This window comes from Mobula hypostoma, chromosome 10 (assembly GCF_963921235.1).
Source record: "Mobula hypostoma chromosome 10, sMobHyp1.1, whole genome shotgun sequence".
Classification (NCBI taxonomy): Eukaryota; Metazoa; Chordata; class Chondrichthyes; order Myliobatiformes; family Myliobatidae; genus Mobula; species Mobula hypostoma.
In genome coordinates this window covers 80542508-80560983 of record NC_086106.1, presented here as the reverse complement: position 1 = coordinate 80560983, position 18476 = coordinate 80542508, and the positions used below count along the sequence as shown (strand labels likewise).

At 37.3% G+C, this 18476-nt stretch overlaps 1 protein-coding gene across 1 annotated transcript in view; it reads right to left on the bottom strand.

The window, feature by feature from the left end:
- Positions 1-17622, bottom strand: part of LOC134352556 (ATP-binding cassette sub-family C member 5-like) — a 155937-nt gene extending 138315 nt beyond the window's left edge. The window contains exons 1-4 of the mRNA XM_063059812.1: positions 17463-17622; positions 8790-8981; positions 5272-5447; positions 1289-1444 (exon numbers count right to left, since the gene is read on the bottom strand). Coding sequence (XP_062915882.1) covers positions 1289-1444; positions 5272-5447; positions 8790-8831 — 374 coding nt within the window. The 5' untranslated portion in view covers positions 8832-8981; positions 17463-17622. The remainder of the gene's footprint in view (positions 1-1288; positions 1445-5271; positions 5448-8789; positions 8982-17462) is intronic.
- Between the last annotated feature and the right edge of the window lie 854 nt (positions 17623-18476).

Below are 18476 nucleotides of genomic sequence, written 5' to 3'. Positions count from 1 at the left end.
TCCAATGCCTTTGAGCAGAAAAACCTATAGAAGGTAGTGGATTCAGTACAGTACATCACCGGCAAAGCCCTCCTAACCACTGAGCACATCTACATGAAACACTGGCATGAAAAAGCTGCATCCATCATCAAAGATCCTCACTGCCCAGGCTATGCTCTTTTCTCACTGCTGCCATCAGGTAGAAGGTACAAGTGCCTCAGGACTTACATCACCAGGTTCAAGAACAGTTACTACCTCTCAACGATCTGGCTCTTGAAGAAAAGGGGATAACTACACTCATTCTATTTCTGATCTCAGTTTTTAGGGGTTTTTTAATCTTGTTATTTCATACTCTTGTTATTTATTGCTGTTTATTTATATTTGCATTTGCATAGTTCGCTGTTCATTGATCCTGTTTACAGTTACTGTTCTATAGATTTGCTAAGTATGCCCACAGGAAAAAGAATTGAGCAATGAAGAATTCTTCTACTTCTGAGTCCGACGGTATTCCTGAGTCTCCACTCAGTCTTGTGGTGAAAACGTAGAGGAAGCAACTGACAGGATGAAGAAAGCCCTGAACCCCTCCAGAGGTGGAGGGCTTTCATTGCGGCCCTAAGCACCAGTGGCGTAACAGGCAGTACATAACGTCCGTCATTTTCATTGGAACAATGATGAGGCAATTTTTAAGGGGCTTTTGCAACCTGATGCAATGAAGAGGATGAGAGTGGTTAAAGGAATAGTAAAGAACAACAAAATTGAGAGAGAAAAAATGTTAAGAAAAAAATGATTTTATCTTGGGTATTATTGATCAATAAACAAATTGATGTGGTAGAAGTGAAAGGATTAAGAAATCTATCGAGTTCTATTTACTCTTGGCATGAAATGAGACTGATGTTCAGCTCACATCTTCCCAAAGGACTTTAGAGTCAAGGCTAATTTGTGAAACTGCACAAAAAGCCAGAATGGCCAGCAATGACATCATTTTTTCCCTGAAATATCATGGCCAATCTATTATCAATAAGACTATGATCAGTTTAATGAGTTCCCAAAGAGGAATTTTATCTCAGTCTTTGAAATGTTATTTCATTATCATAAAACCTCCACTATAGTGTATATATATACAGTATCAGACACTGTACATACTGTAAAAGAAATCCAAGAATTTCAGAAAATCTTATCATGCATACAAAGTCAGCTTTGAAAAATATTAAACAAACACTTGGATTTCTGATCTCTATCTAGAGTTACCGAAATTGCAAGATAAAATGTAGCAACAGAAGCCATCAAACAGCATTTCAATCACTCATACCGTCGGGAATTTGTTTCAGAGGATTCATTGCAAGATAAATTCCAAAGATCAGTCATTTCCAGGCGAGAATATTTGTAGGCCTTCCATGCTAGTGGAGAAAGCCAGTTCAGGGTCATAAAAGAGAATAGGCCTGAATTGTCAATTGGATGCTTGTGTCTGAAAGGAAAACATACATTTTTAAGCAGGCATCATATGTAAGGGCATATATCAATTAGCCACACTAGATAAATAAAGCTATTTTCAAATTATGGTTTATTGACAAATTCAACAAATATTGTAATTTGACACTTGTATTTGATATTCCAGCAGAAATATGCCCTGAGTAAGCATGTTCTGCTGAACGTTGACAATCAGGATCAGTATTTAAAAATAAATATTGACATTAAAAAAGGTGGATGTTCATTTGGATATACAGTACTTAGTAATGTTAAAAGATTTGAACCCTATGTCAATAGCAAAATACTTCCAATTCTTCTTCATCTCCAGCATAAAGTGCAAAACGATTTCTTAATTTTGAGATTATTTGAACAAGCAATTCTTCCTCCCTTGCTTCTTTGCCTCTTCTCAGATTCCCTTTATAACACTCCAAATTTCATTCCCCTGGAGCTTTTCCTTATCTTTCTCATTAAACTGACCTGTAATGAAGGAACTATTGGGTTCATCACAATTTATTCAAATTCAACACAAGACCAAAGTACCCATTCCCATCTCCAGGATAAGGTCATCAATAATTGGAAGCTGTTGATCTAAGGATGTTGAAAATTGACCTAAAGAAGTATGTTATCACAAAATAAAAGCAGACACATTCTATGGGATAGAGGAATAATTGATTAAAGTTCAAGGTAAATATATTATCAAAGACATATATGTTACCATATACAACCCTGAGATTCATCATCCAAAGTCTTGCAAGGGGCAATCCAATTTTCTGATTAAAAAAAGACATAACTTCTTTAAATTATCAAATGTGTTCTACCATTGACAGTATGGGAAGTTATTGAAAGTAAAATTTCATTTTGTGTGATGCTGGGGCAGGAAATTGCATATTGGCTTAAAACCGCAACATATGTAATTCGATGTTGCTTTAGCATTAAACAAAACTCCAAGACTTAAGAAGCTATCTAAACACTGATTTCATTATAACACACACAAAATGCTGGAGGAACTCAACAAGGAAGGCAGCATTTATGGAAAGGAATAAAGAGTCGACATTTCGGGCTGAGACCCTTCATCAGGACTTGGGTCAAAACGTTGACTCTATTCCTTTCTATCGATGCAGCCTGACATGCTGAGTTCCTCCAGCATTTGTGCCTGTTGCTCTAAATTTCCAGCATCTGCAGAATCTCTTGCGTTACTGATTTCATATTCCCACTTCAGAGTTATTGCACAATGCTTTTAGCTACTAATGTGCACAGCATTATAAAGGAAATTAAAACAAAACAAATATTAAAATATGAAATAAAGACAATAGATTCTGGAAACAGCATACTGGGCAATATATGGAGTTAGAAAACAGAGTTAACAATCAAAATTGGGAAAGGGAGAAAACAAGTTCATTTTGAGTAAGCCAAACTTCGGCTCCTTTCTCTGGAGCATCAGTGACTGAGGGGACAGCTGAGAGAAGTTTATAAAATTTTGAGAGGTATTGAAAGTGTAAATAGTCACTAGTTTTGCCCAGGAAAGAAATGACAAATATTAAGGGACAGAAGCTTAAGGTGAAAGTTTACGAAGCAAGTTCTTTACAGAGAGAGTGGTAGGTGCCTGACTGGTGGGGAAAGCAGGTACAATAGTGGTACTTAAGAGGCAAATGATTTTGCAGGGAATAAAGGGATATGAACCATGGATGCACAGAAGGGATTTAGTTTAATTTGGCTTCATGTTCAGCACAAACATTGTGTACCGAACTCCCACTCCTGCTGGGAAAATAGGAAGAGACAGAGAGACAACATAGGTTATAGAATTCACTACTGAATCTCAAGGCCTGCAATATTCCCAGGTGAAAAATGCCGTGCTGTTCTCCAAGTCTTCATTGTTTCTTGTTATAACAGTATAGGATACCACAGACAGAAAGGTCAGAGTGGCATTGCGATGGAGGATTAATATGACAGACAACAGGGAGCTCTTTGTCACCTCTTCAAACCATATGAAAATAATCCACATATGTTTCTGATCTGCTGAGTATTCCCAGGATCTTCCAGTACTTAAGAATCTCCCTCAGTGTTGCACCTCTAAGTGTACTTGTTCCACACATTTTGTTTTAATGTGGCCAAATTACAGCATCAATCAAACATGTATTGGTGCAATGCCACAGATTCAAATGTTCAACTGAAAGAAAACATAATATACCAATCATTTAAAAGACATCTCCTTTCAATTTGTGTTCACTGTTTCTTGTCTCTGGTTCAGTGATGATCTGTCATTTCCCCAGTACCTCGGGCTTTCTGCTTTTTGCTGATAAAGCATTTCCAGTTGTGTGTTAGCAAAGGTATAAGGGGGAAACTACATCAAAAATGTGACAGTGAATGAGCTTAAAGGACTAATACATAGTTTACAAGTAAATTATGCTGGATTCCTTTAAGACAAAGTTCCACTAGGGTAAGTAATCTAACAGCAGCTAGAGAGAGGCGGATAGTAGTAGATCAAAGGAAAAGGCTAACAATAGTACTTACAAAAGCAGGAAGCCCAAAGTTTGGGAAAATTTTAGACTTCAGCAAAGGAGGACCAACACATTGATAAGGAAAGGCACAGAACAATACCAAAGGAGACTCTTGAAAAATAATGAATGGACTGAAATAACCTCTACAGTTATATAATGAGGGAAAGATCAATTACAGTTAACATGGGTTCCAAATAAAATGAAACAGGAGAGATTAATTTGGGGAATAAGTATGTGGTAAAGAAATTAAGCAAATGAACTGGTAGCTTGTGTTTTTCACAGATGATGGTGTCAGTATGAATACTCAAAGAAGTTTTCATATAAACAGATTTTTTTAAACTTCTTGTCTTTGATAATAACTAGCCACTATCATTGTTCTTTAACTCCTGAAGATGTTTGCATCTCTGTAACTTGCTTCCTTACCTTGAGAAATTCTTTAAAAATATATGGGAGTATTTGCATAAAGTAAGATTCTCAGAATCAAGTTTCATATCACTGGCATATGTCGTGAAATTTGTTCACTTTGCGGCAGCAGCAGAATGCAATACATGATAATATAGGGAAAAACTGAATTACAGTAAGTTAAATTAAATAAGTAGTGCAAAAACATAAATAAAAGAGTAGTGAGGTAGTGTTCTTGGGTCAATGTCCATTCAGAAATCGGATGGCAGAGGGGAAGGAATCGTTCCTGAACTGTGTGCCTTCAGGCTTCTGTATCTCCTTCCCAACAGTAACAATGAAAATAGGGCATGTCCTAGGTGGTGGACATCTTAATGAGGACTGCTTTTGAGGCATTGCTCCTAGTAGATCAGCTCTGGGATAACCCTGGAAGCCCCTGTATTCTGCAATACAGGGGTGGCAGCAGAAGTTCAAGCATATCAAAGAATATAGTGAAGTAATTGAAATATGCAATTTTTTTTAAACAGAGCTATACAGGGTACCTGGGGCCATTTAATGTTTCTCTGGCTGGAATGTCCATAACAAGAGATTACAATATCAAGATAATACGTCAGCCTTTCAGGATGGAGATGAGAAGAACTATATTCACCTTGAAACTAGTGAATATTGAAATGTTTTATCCAAGAGGGTATGGAGGTTTCTACACTGATTATATTCAAAATGAAGATCAATAGATATTTAGGGGAAATAAATTCAAGGGATAAAGGTTTAGTCTTGGAAAATGGTGCTTCAGAAAATGACCTGCCATGATAGTATTGAATAATTGAGAAGGTACCAGAAATTTAACAGGTTTCTCACATTAGTATCCTTATGAAGCATTGTATTTATTGTTCCACTACTGTTAATCTGGTCTAACAGAATTACTTACTTGTGTGTAGTTCGGAAGGGTTTGAACAGGTGAAGACTTTGGTGGTACTTTCCCTTGCAGACTTTTCCATCCTTTCCTCCTTCCAACATCTGTTGGCTGGAGCTGGCACAACTGCTAAAGATGAAACCCTCTTCTTGATATTCTTCCTCAGGTGCATTTGGGAAAAAATCCTGATTCTAATAAAAAGAGAACTGCAGCTACAGAATGATCATAAATACATCGGAAAACTGAACTGCAATCTGCATTACGAAACATAGTTATACTGTACATCAAACTTGTGTCTGAACTGATAGCATTATGTTAACTGCTGGCAATCTGTGGAAAGTGAATGGTGCCTTGGATCATCCGAGAATTTTGATTTAAGTGCAACCACTTTCGTGCAAAATAATTCTCTGTCCATTACAGATCAAAATGAGATGGGTTTAGATATTTAGATAAATAGAACATTGTTGGAGTGGTAGCAGTTTTGAGGCTTCAGTCAGAGAAGGCAAAAAAGATGTAGATAGAATCTCTCCCCCACCCCCCCCCCCCAAAGTTTATTATTCTTCCTTCTTTATATTTGTTCAGTTAGAACAGTAGAGATGCCAGGCGGGATAGTGGAAAGTTCCTTATGTGGGACATGGGACGGCAGGGAGATCTCCAGTGTCCCTGATGGCTACACCGGTAAGAAGTGCATCCAGCTGCAGCTTTCAACTATCCATGTTAAAGAATTGGAGCTGAAACTGGATGAACTCCAAATCTTTCGGAGGGCTGCGGGGGAAATAGATAGGACATATAGAGAGGAAGTTACACCCAAGGTGCAGGACACAGGAAACTGGGTAACAGTCAGGAAGTGCAAAGGTGTTAAACAGGCAGCACAGATTATCCTTATGGTCATCCCCATCAACAAAACCACTTTGGAGGGAATGACCTAATAGAGGAAAGTCACAGCAGTCAGGTCTTTGGCTCCGAGTCTGACTCTGCAATTCAGAAGGGAAGTGGGGAGAAGAGGTGAGTTGTGGTGATAGGGAAATCATTAGTTAGGGGTACAGAAAAGAGTTTCCATGGATGAGAATGAGATTCCCAGATGGTATGTTGCCTCCCGGTTGCCAGGGTATAGAACATCTCAGATCAAGGCCTCAGCATTCTTAAGTGGAAGGGTAAACAGCCAGAGGTTGTGGTCCATGTTGGTATCAATGATATAGGTAGGAAGAGTGACAAGGTTCTGCAAAGGAAGTTCAGTGAGTTAGGTGCTAGGTTAAAGGGCAGGGCCTGCAGGGTAGTGATCTCAGGATTACTACCCATGCCAGGTGCTAGTGAGGCCAGAAATAGGAAGATTATGCATTTTAATACATAGCTAAGGAGTTAATGTACAATTGAGGGCATGGGATTTTCAGGGAAGGTGGGACCTTTACGGAAAAGACAGCTTGCACCTGAATTGGACGGGGACTAATATCCTAGTGGGAAGGTTTGTTAATGCTGCACGGTGGGGTTTAAACTAGAGTTGTGGGGGGCGGGGGGAGTTAGTAAAGAGGTTGCACAGACAGATGATACACTTGAAGTTACAGACTCCAAGGTTTGATCACTCTGTTGTAGGGAAAGATATGGAAGAAGTGCAGAGATGATTTATGAGGTCCAAGGGGCTAAGTTATAGGGAGAGGTTGGCCAGGCTAAGTTTTTATTCTTTGGAACATACAAGGGTGAGGGATGTCCTTGCATAAATGTTTAAAACTATGGAAGGCATAGATAAGGTGACGGTGACAGTCTTTTCCCCAGGGTAGGGGAGACCCAAAACAATGGGGCATTGATTTAGAGTGAATGGAGAAAAGACTTAAGAGGATCCTGAGGGACAGCTTTGTCATGTAAAGGGTGGGTAGCATATCAGATGAAGTGCCAGGAGAAGTGCTTCAGGCAGGTAAAATAATATCATTTAAGAAGCTCTTGGACAGGTACGTGGAAGGGAGGGTTGAACGGATATGGCCGAATGCAGGAAATTGGAACTAGTAGGGTGGACAATGTGGTCAGCATGGACTCATTGGGCCAAAAGGCCTGTTACATTGAATGAAATTATGTTCAGCAATAAAAATATCAGGTAATTTGTTCATTCTGAACATAAGCTATATGATTAAACAATCTTTAATATGAATTATCCAGACAGAGAAATGTCTTCTACTACAATCCGTTAAACACAAAACCTTGGGAACACAAATATTTGTATACTGAGTGAATGGCTTAACTTCAGGAATCATTCCGAAAACACATTTTTCAATATTCATCAGACTATATTGGAAGCATTCATTAAAAAATAGCAGCTAACTCCTACTCTGGAGACCTTAATTTTATTTCTACATAAACACAAGTTACTAAGTAGGAATTATAATATTGCTTACTTCTGTATTACCATCTCAACAAATATTTCTAAACAGCAAACTTCGTCTGGCACCTGAAGTGGTTTATATTGAATCTTGTAATAGCTGGAACTGAGAGAAATATTTGGCATTAAATATAGGAAAGATAATTGAAATTAAACAACTCCCGTTCAGTTATTTAATTTCAATTATCTTTCTTACATTTGATGGAATGACGTAATATTAGATGCTCTAATTCTGTCAAGATGAAGAAATGAGATTAAGAATTTAATTGAATTTCACACTTCAAAATGTAGTAAGTGTGTGCAATTTCATGATTTACATGTGTGAAAAAATATCTGAAAATAATAAAAGTACTTAAGCCTCTAAGTTGACACAAAATTACAAACTAGTATGGGTGCTGCAGTTATATATTTCAGCTTATGACATTTGTATTGCAAATGTTGCAACTTTACAAAAACACTGGTTAGACTGCACTTGAAGAATTGTGTGTTGTTTTGATCCCCATACTATGAGCAGGGTGTGGTTACAAAAGACAATGACTAGGATGTTGCCTGGACTAAAAGACGTTAGTTATGTTGAGAGACAGGATAGGCTGAGCACGTTTTCTCCAAAGCGAAAGAGGCTGATGAGTTGCCTGAAAGAAGTACATATGATGGTAGATAGTCCAAATCTTCTTCTTATGATAGGGGCATCAAAAGCAAGAGGCCATAAATTTAAGGTGAGAGTAAGTGGTTTTAAAGGGAATCTGATGAGCGAGATTCCTACACAGAAGGTGGTTGATACCTGAAACACACTGCCAGAGGACGTGATGGAATCAAATATAACTACTATGTTTATGAAAAATTTAGGTAGGCAATTAAATAGACAAGGTATAGAAGGATACTCTATTAATACAGGCAAATGGGATTGGTGTAGATTGACAAAAATGTTGCCATGGATGTAATGGGCTAAAGGCTCTGTTTCTATACTGCGTGTTCCTTTACCACATTAATTAATTCATTCAGTAGTTACATGAAGCTATGACCAATGTTGAAGTCTTATGAACGAGAAGAGTGCAAAAATATACAACCTGTGAAACTGTTGAGCGTGCTTTCCGAAAATTGCACTCCTATTTAATGTGACAGATACTATTACAGTGGTATTAATAAACTACTTGTGTGAACTTACCACTGCGGGATCAGAACTGAAACAAGCCTCAGTCTTTTCCATGTAAGACTAAGTGGTTGGAGAAGCAGATCTGTCTGCACATCTGTTCCTTATGTTTCCACAGTGTGATCAGAATCAACTGGATCCACATTCGCTGCTCTCTGTCGTATAATCACTGTCACCAACACTACTCACATTGCACCAATCACAAACCTAATAGCAAGGTCACAGAAACATAAAGTACAGATCACAATGGAACAGACAACTGTCAAAGTGAAGAGCTAAAAACCACGAATGTTGTAAATTTTAAATAAAAGCAGAAAATACTGTAAATACACAACAGGCCAGACAGCATTGGTGGAGAGAGAAACAGAGTTAATGTCGAAGTCATGACTTAGCAGAGTTATGACTTAATCACAACTAAAATAGAAAGCAAGTGAAAATATGATTAAAGCTGTAGAAAAAGGGGAGGGATGAAGACAACAAGGGGCCAAAGATGAATGATGTAAGTGGTAGTGGTGATGACTGAGAGGATTATGAATTGCCAGCTGATCTGTTAGGAGAAGGTGCAAGTAAGAGTAGATGAATGAAAACAGGAGACAGAAAAAGTCACCCAATTTGCAGAAAATCTCTGTTGAATTCTGAAGGGTGGCTGTGTGCTTGAGAAATACTAAAAGATTACGAAAGCAAAAGGAAAAAGAGACGTGAATAGATGACCTTTTCTGAAAATCTAAAGAATATAGTGCATCAAATAACTTCCTACCATATTGTAAAGCACAACACTGCATTTTTATTTAATGAACAAAATTAATCTAGACTCAGGCAGAAAATTATTCACATTAATACATCAAGATAAAATGTACATAACCTCCAGTGCCATACAAAAATAGCTACAATAGTTATATGTTCAAAACAGAAATAAAACTCTTCACATCTCAGATCTAGATTACTGTTTACAGTTTTAGGTTCAGAATTAGAGGTACAAAGTTGCTGAAACTTTTCTTGCTAAAAAGCATTTTAAAAGTGGAATTTGAAAGGAAAGGGTTCAGAGAATAGACTGCTCCTCCTTGGAACGATTTTTAATTAATCATAAATTTTACTAGCTACACTTTGTGTGTGAGTTCAATCATTCTTACATACAGCGTTAAAGTAACTATGTCATATTTTGATCAAGGGATACTTGGTGTTAATTTATATTACGATGCATTGCAAAAAGTTTACTTTATAAGGTGCTAACTTCCAGATCCAAACTATCTGGACTCTTACCTGGCACAGAAATTTTTCAAAATTAAAAGTTTCTTATTATATATCTGATTCAGTGGCAGGGTGGAAATGCGTCCCTACTAAAAGGGTGAAAGGCACTCCTTCCTTCCACTAGCCTGCAGGTCACCTTTAGGCAAGGTGTAGTTACCTGCTTAACTCCCTGATCAGGGTCACATGAAACCATGGGAGTGGGATTGTATATGGTCATATGAGCTGCTGGTATATATCACAAATCCTGGTTACGTGACCACTGACACCGGGCAGGCAATCTTTGAAGTGTATTCATAATGGCTGGGTCCACCCATCTTGTAGAGACACTGCCCAGAAGAAGGCAGTGGTAAACCACTTCTGTAGAAGAAGTTGCCAAGGATGATCATGAGCAAGACCATGATCATTGTATGATAGGCACATGATGAGTGAATGAATATATCTGATTAACTTGATCATCGTATGATAGGCACATGATGAATGAATATATCTGATTAACTTGATCATCGTATGATAGGCACATGATGAGTGAATGAATATATCTGATTAACGATCATCGTATGATAGGCACATGATGAGTGAATGAATATATCTGATTAACTTGATCATTGTATGATAGGCACATGATGAGTGAATGAATATATCTGATTAACGATCATCGTATGATAGGCACATGATGAGTGAATGAATATATCTGATTAACTTGATCATCGTATAATAGGCACTTGATGAGTGAATGAATATATCTGATTAACGATCATCGTATGATAGGCACATGATGAGTGAATGAATATATCTGATTAACTTGATCATCGTATGATAGGCACTTGATGAGTGAATGAATATATCTGATTAACTTGATCATCGTATGATAGGCACATGATGAGTGAATGAATATATCTGATTAACGATCATCGTATGATAGGCACTTGATGAGTGAATGAATATATCTGATTAACGATCATCGTATGATAGGCACATGATGAGTGAATGAATATATCTGATTAACGATCATCGTATGATAGGCACATGATGAGTGAATGAATATATCTGATTAACTTGATCATCGTATGATAGGCACTTGATGAGTGAATGAATATATCTGATTAACGATCATCGTATGATAGGCACTTGATGAGTGAATGAATATATCTGATTAACGATCATCGTATGATAGGCACTTGATGAGTGAATGAATATATCTGATTAACGATCATCGTATGATAGGCACTTGATGAGTGAATGAATATATCTGATTAACGATCATCGTATGATAGGCACATGATGAGTGAATGAATATATCTGATTAACGATCATCGTATGATAGGCACTTGATGAGTGAATGAATATATCTGATTAACTTGATCATCGTATGATAGGCACATGATGAGTGAATGAATATATCTGATTAACGATCATCGTATGATAGGCACATGATGAGTGAATGAATATATCTGATTAACTTGATCATCGTATGATAGGCACATGATGAGTGAATGAATATATCTGATTAACTTGATCATCGTATGATAGGCACTTGATGAGTGAATGAATATATCTGATTAACGATCATCGTATGATAGGCACTTGATGAGTGAATGAATATATCTGATTAACGATCATCGTATGATAGGCACTTGATGAGTGAATGAATATATCTGATTAACTTGAGGCAATCGAGCTACTATTGACATCTTTGGAGGCTTATGATTATAACAGTGAAAGGAACTCCTTTACTGAGTTCATTGGAAGCTTTAAGTATGCAGGCACCCACACTTGGATGGGGCATAGGGGCAATGGAGAGACCAAAGTTGCTCACAAATTTACGCCATTCTCTGGATTAGACGCTTTTTCAGAATTAGCCTTCATTTGTAGCAAACTAACAAGGCAATGCTTTAAAAGTCACTTTGGGTCTGAAACTAACAGAAAGTGAGGGATTTAGCTTTTCTGATGCCAGAACACTATTTGATACAACTTATTCAGGAAACTGCTAGTATTCTGCAAATAAGTGCTACCAAACTCAGCATTCCCATAAACTTCAATTGTCATTCAACCATCCATTAACACTCATGAAAACAGCCAAACTAAACTGTGTTACTACAAGGCCAAGGTGCAAGACTGTCATTCACAGCACACCGTGTACATGGCACATATGAGGCAGCAGTAAAATACAGTCACACAACAAACATTGTTCAAGTCCCTGAGTCTACAAATGCAGTAGCAGTCTGCAGTTGAATACAATATATTTTGTCTTCTGCTGAATGGGCAGCCCCAACTCCAGCATGAACGCCATGCCACACTGCCTCCATCACTCCTGTGGAGTTCACCAACTCTGCCGCCTCTCCCCGGATGGCTGCAAACAGGCGACACTGTCGTTTGAGACCTGGTCTTCGCTACAACCAAGGCCATGCAGATCCCCCACTGTCTGCCCCTGCCATTCACCAATAAATCAGCGAATTAGACTCGCAGCTAGATTGCACCTAGCCTTCCGACAGCATCGCCTCTCTGATGAAGGTAACAGTAAGATCTGCATCAAGTAGAGCTCCTTTAGTTTCTCTGCCTATGAGCAACTCACTGATGCGGTGGACCTGCATGACTTTAACTTCTTAATCTCCAGTAGGGTCTTGCAATCATAACAAATACATTTAAAAAGGCAATAACACCTTTAGCTGGCCTCATAGAATTCACTGCATCTGACCACACTTCCATTTTATCAAAAGCTAACAGTCCAGTGATTTCCTATTTGCACTCCAGTATTGGATTCTTCATATTTCCAACAGAAAACTAAACTAGCAGCAATATCTACTTTCATGTTGGTTTGATATGAGATATGAGAATGGAGAAGAAATGCTATGAGACACTAGGAGAGTATTACATTTTTTAATTAGTGATTTTCTTATCTGTAGTTGTTTGGTTGTTTTAATTGTTTAAATTGTTAATTTAAACAGTCTCAATTATTTCATTGATTCATAATAACTTTTAAACATTTTTGAAACATCAAGAAAATTCAAAAATATCCAAGAGTTTTCACAGGTTTGTGCTGGAGATTGCTTAGATTAAAGATCATCAGAATCTTTCAATCTTTCATTAGCAGGGCTTCCGTGGCATAATGCATTATATTGCACGGAGTCTGGAAGGACCATTGACGGTTGGACTAAGCCAGCAAATTGATAATGGTGGAGCTGCAGGAGGAGGAGTATGGCATTCTGGTCCTTGCGGGTAAATTTTTAATTTGCCATCCCTTTGGTTTAATTGTAAATTTTTTTATGAATTGTTGGACTTTGCACTAAACAGATATCATTCGCTGCCCTTAACATCTTAAATCTATCACTGTCTGCAGTATACTAAGTGCCTGAACTTCCACAGCTTTTTTAGATAGTGAATTCTAAAGCTTCAAGTTTTTCTAATGGCAACATGGCAGCAAGGCCTGACCTAGTATTTCTAATCACAAGGATTAATACATAGGAATAAAACCAATAGAAAGTATCATTTGGTTCATTAACATAATGTACATAAATGTAAAAAACTAAATTATGAACACTTCATCTTTGGCTCAGTTTTTACTACATCTTCGACCAGCTAACAGAAATATCTGTTAATGGGGAACACACAACGCAGAGTTTTTTGGTACGTCTCTGGATTACTCAAAACCTTGACTAGATATTGGATAATAAAGGCACAAGGAGTAAGATATTTATCTATGGGAGCAATCAATGGCCAGATAACCGAGAAAATATCTTGCAAAAACTGAAACGCTATTCATCATCAGGTGCTATGCCCAGTTTGAGCTTTGACTGCCATGGGCCATACACTCCTGTTTTGGGTCAAGTGGTTCAATTCATTGGTATTCACTTCCAGTTCTCTGGCTGCTGTCTTCATCATCATGAAACACTATTAAAGATACCTTTAGCAGATAAAGGTTCTTTCAGCACAAGCAGAATTAATTACAAGACCCTCAATGGGTCAAATGACCCAATTGTGCTCCTAGGTCTTATGGTCAATACCCAATGCAATGTTCTCTAAACTCATCATATTTATATGCTGGAATGTAACACTTTGAAACAGAGTTGCACCAGTCATCAAGTGAATAATAATGCACAGGTTGTTGGCAAATGTTATCAAATAAGACATTTAATTTTGGAAGAAGTTAATGTACAATGCATTCCAGTTAACTGGGCCATTAGTTAATCGGGTCAACTGCTTATTTGGGGCAATCTTAAAGAACAAAAACTAATTGAAAATATAGCCGGGATTCCCTTAATTTATTTGGGACACTATGCCGCTTAATTGGGATGGGAGATTACTGCCAAACATTTTCTGAACTTGTGTCAGTTGTGTGCACTTGAGTGTCCATTAGACTCTACACCACACTTAGAGCGAAGTTATAAAATTTTGTCAGTTATGTGCGTTTGTGCTCAAGAAGCAGAGATTTTTGTAAGAGATAGTTTGTGAGAAATAAGCAGCAAGACAATTCAGAATTCTTTTGCTCAGTACGGTTTCAAACATTCAGGCATAGAGATGCCAGAAATATTTGGGAGTGAATATAAAATTATTTCACTACTTCAGTAAGTTAGGAAGTACAAAGGATTTAAAGGTATTGGCAATCATTTTGACTATTACAATGAAAATGAAGATTTGGAAGATGCAATCATCAAAAACAGTCCATTACCTGCACTAGGTGTTGATGCTGATTTTGTTCATTTACGTTCAAACAAAAGAACATGGTAGTGTACTTTGGCTGAACTCCTCCATTGATAACTATTCAGAACTCGAACATAGTTTTCTCAAACTACAGTAATATAGGTAGTGTTCAAATCTGTTTGATGTTTCATTTAAATACATAATTTGCTACTTAGTCAAATAGTAATTTGTCTTTTTATACCCTTTAACTATTTCCATGAAATTCAGCTAATTGGAGCAGCTGCTTAATTGGCCAAAATGTACTGGTTTCAATGTTTCAATGGAATCCACCGTATTTTGTTTATATCTTTGCAGCTTCTTCCCCTCCACCACGAGATTTCTGTGCTGTCTTGAACCCATGAACACCACCTGATCATTTTTTTTATTTGCACTATTTCATTATTTTGTAATTTACAGCAATTTTATGTCTTTGCATTGCATGTTGTTGGAAAACAACAAATTCTATTTCATTTGAGACAGCGATAATAAATCTTACTTTGTTTTTGAATTAAGTAAGCATTAATTGTTGCTCTAACATGAAGTAAAACACTTTGGATTAGTTTGTGTATTTTTGATGGGCTGTTGATGGACTTTGAAAGATCTTCATCCACAGAACTATCACTTACTGGATATGTTTTGTTTAATTGCACCATTTTTTGTAAACTCTGAAGACTGTTGACTGTGAAAATCTCAGGAAATCAACAGCTTCCGAGATACTCAAAGCACACCAACTGACACCAACAGTCATTCCACAGTCAAAGTCACTTAGATCACATTTCTTCCCCTTTCTGGTGTTTGGTCTGAAAAACAAATGAATCTCTTGATCAGGTCTACATGCTTTTATGCATTGAGTTGCTGTCACTTGATTGGTTGATTAGATACCTGCATTAACCAGTGGGTGTGTCTAATAAAGTGGCCACAGTGTGAGTGTGAGAATGAAATCTTCAGGTCACTCGGTTATTGCACTCCTGAGAAGTTGGAAAGTAAGGAAGCCAACTTCTTGATTTTTCACAATCAAAATTCATAACAGATTTCAATTGTTCTGTACTTAATCTATTTTTATTCTAATAATCCACCAAAATAACACAGCAACTTCATTTAATGGCTCAGAAAGTGGAGGAATGAGATCAGTGTGAATTAAATTTGTATCTTCATGCTTCAGATTAGAATAGGTTTATAAACTAATTTCTTGAAGACATATCTTAAAAATGGCACAGCAAAATCAACACCATGTTTGAAATCTTGTGGATATTCCATCCAATAATTTATCACTGTAAAAAATAAATCCATAGATTGGGTTGTGGTATTTTATAAATAATGAAATATGACAAATTACAATGGAATGAAAAACAGTGTAAGTTAAAAATATGAAAAGTGAATAAATAGACTTAGGGAAGAAACAAAAGTAAGAAAAATACAATTGAAAGGAAGTTTTTCAACGGAGTTATATTTGAGAATTAGTAATAGTCCCTCACAAGCTAGTAAGTTCAGTTGTGTGATGGCACAAATTCTTTTACATATGCAAACTTAATTGCTTAAGGAAATGAAATTTGTATTTCTAAGTATTTTCGCACACTATCAGGTGCATAGATATCAAAGATTGAATGAAAATATCGTCATGGTGAATTAAAAATAAATCCTCTGGAAATAATTCACAACCTTTCTGGCTCTCCAATATTGAGTTTCACGTTGCAACATAAAGAAGTCAGTAACAGAGCATTACAACCTAAATACCACCAAGCAGCTATAACATTCCCCTTCATTTATGGAAAATTTGCAATTTTGTATCAAGCAAATGATTTCAATCAAGAGGCTTAAAGCAAGATTACATTTTTCTCATTTTTGTCAAGAGTAAACTGTCCACTAACTTTTGGAGAATTGGAACATACACAAACAACTTTCATTTTATCCCACAAATTACAGGTTTTGTGGCAAATTTGTTACATGTAACATTAATTTGCTATTATGCTTTCAGCAATTTCTGGACAATGGTCTTCATAATATTCTATCATTCTGTTACACTGTTCTTAAATACCGGCAGCAGTTATTTAAATCAACATGTAACCCTGTCAGTTACCATTTCAAACCCTTGTTTAATTAATGAGAAATGTGCTCTCCGCACATATTTAACCACAGTTTAGTGAAATGCGTTTACTTCTTTGGCTTATTTGCAGTTGGTTTTAAAACAAAATGTTCTCGATTCCGTGTTGCGTACGACCCTCAAATTCACCTGTTTAAGGATTTGACTGTTTATTCCCTCGTTCCCTAGGTTCTAGATTCCACATCGATCCGTTACTCACATACTTTCCGTAATTTCTGCCACAAATTATTTTCATCCTGAGGGGAGTGGGGACACACCCCACTGAGTAGGTCTTACTCCATCATACATTTACACATCAGAATTGAATAATCTACTCTAGTGTATATGTGTACATAAGATATGCGTAATACTATACGATTCGTTTCGTGGCTACTGTAGCTTTGCTGCACATCTTTTATCATCCAAAAGTAGCACCACAAAATGGAGCACTGAAATTTGCTTCGCCCGCTGGGCATATTTTAATTGGATATTCAGGAATATGTGTTGTTATGTATTAGTAGCGACACGAGAGCCTGCTAATTTTTTTTTAAAGTGTATGCTGTCGATCTCACCACTGAATATGGTCGGAGTCGGTGGACAATATACGTTGAGTATACATTATCTGAATTATTTCAAATACATTCATTTATAAATACACGCCGTTGGAATCTTTTGGAGCTTACCTGCCTCTTTTACGCTGACATTTTCATACAACTGTTTGAGAGCTTTCCAACTATACGGGACAGGATTTTAAAAATATCAGTGTTTTCGCTGCTTGTTTAATCAGGGTTTAATCAGTCGCTCGAGTTCGCCAAACAGCACTAACCTATAAGTTTAGCCTCATGATTGTTGGAAACCAAACTGGCTCAATGGAATGAGGACCTAATGCCGTGAAACCGGGTATGAAGGTCATGGGATTTCAGCCGGTTAAGTGGCTCCGGGCGGTTACACGACGGACATAAGCTATACCTAATAGAGATTTGAGATTGTTGCGTCAGAAACTGCGCCGCCGGGATCATACACTCGCTACTCAGCACTGATTTAAAAATAAAGATCGGAGCAATTTGAACACATGGTCAGCTTAGACAAATACAATGAAATGTTATGGTTTTAAACCGCAATTGTTCATACTTAGAAACATTAGATTAGAAAAATTAGATTGGTCGAGAGACAGGGAAATGATTGGGGTTGGAGCAAAGGATTGAGCCTGCTGTTGAGAGCGGCTCTGATAGAGGAAGGGGCGTGGGTAGAGAAGGTAGGAAGCGACAGAAAAGACGGAGGTAGCGAACGGGATGTGGTAGGTAGTGTGTGATAGGAGTTGTATGGTGGAAGGTGAATGGCCGCTTTTGGGAAACGGAAAAATTAGTGGCTGGTTGAGGATTGTAATGGTTTATCGTATAGTGATGGAGGCAATAGATGAGATTTAAATAAAGTAAGGAAAATAGAGTTTAAGGTATGTTAAGTTTTGAATGTGGACCTGTTTTTGATATCAATCCAATTAGACTACGGATTAAAAAAAAATACATTAGGAGATATTGTGGGCGCAAAACCTTTAAGCGTCTTAGTACTTTGTAAAGATAGTAAGCAATGTGAGAGAGCTTTGGATTCAAACGTAACCCAAGAAATTATATTGAACGACAGTGGTTTGGGGAAGTAATTCTCCGAGTGCCTGTAGGATCAAGTTAAAAATCACTTAG